Source organism: Triturus cristatus, chromosome 10 (assembly GCF_964204655.1).
Source record: "Triturus cristatus chromosome 10, aTriCri1.1, whole genome shotgun sequence".
Classification (NCBI taxonomy): Eukaryota; Metazoa; Chordata; class Amphibia; order Caudata; family Salamandridae; genus Triturus; species Triturus cristatus.
In genome coordinates this window covers 459,800,039-459,806,038 of record NC_140593.1, presented here as the reverse complement: position 1 = coordinate 459,806,038, position 6,000 = coordinate 459,800,039, and the positions used below count along the sequence as shown (strand labels likewise).

Genomic DNA, 6,000 nt, shown 5'->3' with positions numbered 1-6,000 from the left:
CGATATCGACCAGGTTGGAATTATCACCGGTCCAGCGATCACGCATTTTCTTTCTACTTCAGTCAGCCCTGAAGAGTCATGGGTTAACACCCAGGTGATGAAAGACATGTTGGCTGGTGCTCTGTTTTTGAATGACTCCAAGACTTGTGTAAAATATTATCTACTACAAGAATCTACTGGTGTCGACCTTGTCAATTTTTTCGTACTAAGTATTGTAATTTGAGCATTGACACTTTGAACTTTGTATGTCTGCCCAGGACCTGTTTTCACACCAGTCATTAACTTCTGATTGTGTCCACGCTCTGCCGGTTGTGCGTTATGTGCCTCCGTTCTCCAATTGTGTTGAGACATAGTGAGGCATAGTTGCAGTTTGGCAATACCGAGTGGATTGCCAGGGTGGATCAAGGTCAAAAGATTACACGGCCATCCTCTGACAGGCATTACGACCATAGACAAACCGCCTGTTTGGGTTTTTTTGTATTATGGAATTCAAACGCTCTACCAAAGATATTGTGAGTGACAATATTTAATTGGAACTTGGGATTAGTGTTTTTAAGACGTTGAAGTGCGGGTCACGTAAAGTTCACAGATGACCACGTAGAATTTTATCAGCAGTATACCACTGGAGGGAAATAGGACCCTTCCATTTGGACGTTGAGCCAAGAGATGACTTGTTGAAGGGTCTCAATATAACTTTATTTGAGCAATAAATTTGTTTGTCCTGAAGAAGGCGAGGGACTACTAAAATCTTGCCGAAACGCCGCATCTACAGTTTTTGACAGTTTTGCTGTGTATATAATACTTGTATTTTGTGTGTTTTTTTTATCTTTCTGTATTTGTAATTTACCTTTAGATACAATATTACAGATAAATGTAAAGAGATGTAATTGGTAATGAAATCAATGTGATAAATGTTTCTAATCATTGGGTTTTTAAATGTCTGGTTTGCAACCAATAGTCTTTTTAATAAAATAATTGGAATTGAAGCACATTATTGTTTATAGTTTATTGTCCTTTAAGGAATTGCTCGTTAGGAATCACTGTTATAAGATCTCAACTACCTCAATACTGATAATTTTCTCTCAATTTCTTGCATAAACTATAGATGTTATTGCTTGCTTATATGTATGTAAAGTACCTATACCACATGATCCGCATCTGAAGAAGGTTATAATATTTACTCGTATATCCATCACGGTTACAATCATTCTTCTTGAAAAGGGATTTCTTTGTTTTTGAGCTTCCTGGAGAGGGACCAGGGCTTTGTGTAAGAAATGTTGACTTGTAGTGCTGAGGGTTAATATGCCTGCTGCACAGAACATGTCACAGTCAAATCACAAAGTGCACATAATATAAATTGGTCAATGGGTTACTGCTTTTGCGTCAGAGATATCCTTTTGTTACTTGCAGTTTATAAATTAATACCCTAATATATTGTCATCAAAGAGCTGCATGCAAACTGCAAGAAATGTGTTAAAGCTATGTGTTTATTTGCCCAGTCTTTCGTTATCCTATAATTCCAAAAAGGGTTCATTTAGGTAGAAATCAATTATTTTTATTAAAGAAAATCCCTAACATTGGTGTAACATTTTAAATTCTGAAATTTGTGTTTTTCCAGACCAAGGACTCTTAAACTATACTGCCTACCAGAATGGATGACATTCGACTCCCACACCTTGTCCTCTGCCTTATGTAACATTTCCTATACACTCATATCCACAAGGAATGATTGTCTCTGTGCAAAGTGTGTGCGATGTAAAGTGTTCCGACACCTAAAACTGGTCTGAGTGGCACTATAAAACTAAATTAATCTAAGAGACATTGGATATGGAGACTTGAGGGGCACTAGCAAATGGTGGTAGTGAGGGAATCTATGGCGGGGGTGGTCGTTGGGGGGCGGAGCGCCCAAAAACATTGTTGCACAGGATGCCACCAGTGCTAAAGCCAGCCCTGGGTATTTAGTATACATTTTGTGATATCTACGGATTTGACGCACTTCGCCCTTCCCAATTTCCTTGTCTTGACACAATGCACTTTAATTAATATAGGACATCTCTCTGTGTTTTCATGAAATTGGTTCTATAGATTTATCTTGACTGTTAGAGAATTCTTTGAGGGAAACTTTTGGAGCTTCTTGTTATTTCGTATATTTATTCTGTTATTTATTGATATGAAATATTTTATCTCTTCCTTGCACTTAAAAAAAAAAGTAAATTTAATATTACAATACTTCATAATTCCGCAGCAATTTCTTGTAAACTTTGTATTTATTTTCAGAACAAGACATTAGCACACAGTGTACATTTCCTACACAAATAACGGCTTTAAATAAAATTAACTCAATATACTACCCCAGGTTATTTTTTTTTTTTAACAATAAATCGGGTAAAAAAAATTGTACACCCAGGATTAATATTTCACACTTGTTAACCTTTCCATCCAGAAAGCCATACATGAAACATTAGCGGGTGCCGCTGCGACCATTGGTAATATAAAGCGGAAGAGTTGAATTGCCGCTTCCGGTGAAAAAAGGGAAATTTCCTTATAATGAAAAATTCAACAACAAACGAGGTGAGATGTAAACATTTGTAATGAAAGGGGCCTCTCCTCATAAACAGAGAAACTTCGCATGTATAATGGACAACTCTGCTGTATTTAACTAAGTATCGGTGGGCTAGTGAAGTGGGTAGGGAAAATACCAATTTTTTTTAGGGGGAAACGTGTCCCTGGGGTGAAAAAAGTGACGTGAGGAGGCTCCCTGGGAAAGAGTGTAACTTGATAGTGTCTCTGGCATGCACACGGCGGCAGCAATGCTCCGAGCGTCCATGGAGGGGAGACAGACCGGTCTGGCGGCTTCCCCCTGTGTGCCGCTGCTGCTGCTGCTGGAGCCTGTGTAGAGTTATATATTTATTTTCCTTGGCTCGCCTGCCTCCCACGGCTGGTGCTCCCCTGTGTGCCCGGGCGGTAGACGCTGAACAGGTGGTGGCTGACGGAGAAGGCCGGGCGGTAGCACCTTTGGAGCCGGAGCATGGCGCAGGCCTGGCCCCGCCGCTCTTTCCTGGACATGGAGCCGCAGTTGTAGCCTCCGGAGGCCGGCAGGAGTCGCGGCTGCACGCGGGAGGGATCGGGCCGCGCTGCTGCAACACTTTTCACGGATCTCAATTGTTTTCCTTCCCTGGCTCCCCTGGCTGGGGGCTCGGGCTGGCCGCGCATGCCGGTGCCCGGGGTGAGAGCTCTGCTGAGCCGCGGCTGGAGGCGGCGCTGAGCCGGCCCCGCGCTGCTCCGGAGAGCGGCGCCGGCCAGCGGCAGCATGAAAGTGACCGTGTGCTTCGGGAGGACCCGGGTGGTGGTGCCCTGCGGGGACGGCAACCTACAGGTCTCCAGCCTCATCCAGCAGGCGGTGACCCGCTACAGGAAGGCCATCGCCAAGGTGAGTCCGGGGGAGCTGGGGGACCACAACATGGCGCTGCCCGGGGAGCGGGGCCGGGAGAGAGCCTCGGGGAGGGCAGCGAAGCCCTGGGACACGCTGTCTGCTGCTGCCCTGGGATAAGCGAAGAGAGGCAGGGGCGCCTGGAAGCCCCCACGGTGCGGGAAACTGAGGTGCAACTCCGGGCTGAGTTGGCAGCAGGATGGGAAAGTTTAGTAGTCTGGGCGGCCTAGCGGTTTTCCAGAGGGAGCCCCTGGAAACAATTTTAAGCTGTTCCACCCTTTCCCAGTGCACCCCCACCGGTTCACGCAGTGTCTTCAGAGAATGGGCCAGTGCACCCCCACCGGTTCACGCAGTGTCTTCAGAGAATGGGCCAGTGCGTCACACTGCCAGTTAAAAGGTGATGAGAGTGGTGATGGTGTGCCTCACGTGGGGGGCGATGGGCAGACCTCTGTAAAATCAACTAGGATAGGCGAGACACAACACAGTCCACATTGCATCTTACATTATTTATATCTGCTCGTTTTGTGCTTCGGTGGTCTCATGAGAAGGATTAGAATTTCAGATCGAGTCTGCAGCCCATAAAACGTCAGTGAAAAGTAAGTTTGACATGCACTGTGTAACTTCAGGCCAACCCCTCGCCTCACTCGTCTCAAAAATTGGGGCTGTGCCAGGGCATAGTTGGGGAGTTAGCCTCCATGTCAGGCGCTGCCCTTTCTTTTTACGTGTTCGGCCCCTGAGACATTTGTTGCTGGTCCCTGCTTCACGCAGTACAATCTAGGAGTCACCTTCAGTGTGTTTGTGTGTGTTTAGTTCACATTGTGATTATCAGCCCTGGGCTTCTGGTGTTTGGTTTTCCAGAATTCCTTGCGAGCTGCTACACATCCGCCCCGCGCCTGCATGTCAGGTCTCCTGCCTGTACTTATGAAACAAAGGCGTGTCTTTTGCAGCGATAACCCAGGTGTAAAGAGCAGGAACACACTGCCCTTTCTCACACCCGTGCTGCAGTGCACGTTTTGCGCGAGGGATCGTCCAGTGTCCTGCACAATTGACTCAGGAAGGCCCCCAACCATTCCTGGCCCCAGCCCCCAGGGGGTATGGAGGCAGGGAGCCTGGAATTTTAAGACTTGGGAATGCAAGAAAATGCGTTCCTTTGTCTAAAATCAGGAGCAGGCATTGGGAGAATCACCCCCCCCCCCCTCCCAAAAAAAGAAAGTGATCTGTTTGCAGCGGTCAACTATTTGTATTTTTAACATGTTTATATTGCGCCCAGCAATGAACTGTGGGCGCTTTACAATCATTCAACACTTTTAACTACTGCTCTTAGTGTAATGCATTGTGGGTGTTTGTGTGTAGGTTTCGGGATGCCTGTAGTCGGCGTTGGCAATCTATATGTATATGTGTCTCGGAAGTTTAACCCACTGTGATGTGATTTGTGGGAAGGCAACAGGCAGCGCTAACCAATGACGTTTGTTTTGACGTGACTGAAACATCACGCACTGGGCTGCACTGTTGTCACAAATCACGCCGGCGCTTTTATCAGGGAAGACCTCGTTTCAAGAATATATTTTCAGAACATGTTTCCGAGACCTTCCGACAACAGTGATGCGGTCATCAGTGTCGTCGGGAGTTCTCTGAAACATATTCTGTTACTTTGTTATTACGCTGAATGTTTCTCAGCTGTGGATGCTGTCTGTGCAACAGTCGCTTTGCCGGGGCACGAATGTTATTTTCTCCACTGGCTAGTTCAAGAAAACATTCTATAATTTAATAAATGGCTGTAACTATTGCCGATGTGATTGTTTGGTAAACGCTGACATCATAAACGTTGTTTGCTCTAAAATAGATTTTTTTTTCTGCTTTCTTTCAAAACTACTCTGTACATACTCGCTGCATGTGCATCAACGTTTCATTGTGCGTGTCAGTTTTGTTTTACTGCTGCGCGGACCTGCTGATTACAGGTTTCCCTTCAGAAAACCTTGCTTCTGAGCTGTCATGTAATTATGTGAAATAAAAGTAGCAGTGCGTCACAGCCTGTCCAAGTGGGCTCGCGAAAGAGCTGTCGAAAAAATACGTGCCACAAAGAAACGCGCATTCTGGCCTTTTCCAAACGCAGACATTTCCACAGAGAACCCCTTTGTTTAGTTTTACGTGCACGTTTAAGGGGCCCTTGTATGGTTGTTTTTATGCGCCCAAACAATGCCAAGTTTTGACGGGGAGGCAGGGCGCCTACGTATTTTCGAGAGCGAGGAGAAACATTTGCAGAACGCTTTTTAAAAGGGGTTGTGTTTCTTGGAAAGGGCGTTTTTACAAGAGCTGTGAGTGTAGCTGGACGGTTAGTGTGAGGTGAGGGTTAATCCACGCAGTAAAGTGGTTGATTAATATTCCAAATACTCACTTTATCGTGTACACACATCTGAAACTGCTGTCTTCTGGGCTGAAAACCCTTGTTTTGTAAACAGTATAAAACGCACTGAACAGCAACGGGTTTCACATCCGAAGTTTTGCCGGAATATCCTGTGTAGTCCATACGAATTTAATTAAGGTACGTTCCTCGTGTGGTGTTTGATAAC

At 45.5% G+C, this 6,000-nt stretch overlaps 1 protein-coding gene across 8 annotated transcripts in view; it reads left to right on the top strand.

Moving 5' to 3' along the window:
- The first annotated feature begins 2,770 nt into the window (after positions 1-2,770).
- Positions 2,771-6,000, top strand: part of PARD3 (par-3 family cell polarity regulator) — a 1,320,414-nt gene continuing 1,317,184 nt past the window's right edge. For all 8 annotated transcript variants that reach the window (XM_085631870.1, XM_085631866.1, XM_085631868.1 and 5 more), the window contains exon 1: positions 2,771-3,430. In XM_085631870.1, coding sequence (XP_085487996.1) covers positions 3,311-3,430 — 120 coding nt within the window. In that variant the 5' untranslated portion in view covers positions 2,771-3,310. The remainder of the gene's footprint in view (positions 3,431-6,000) is intronic.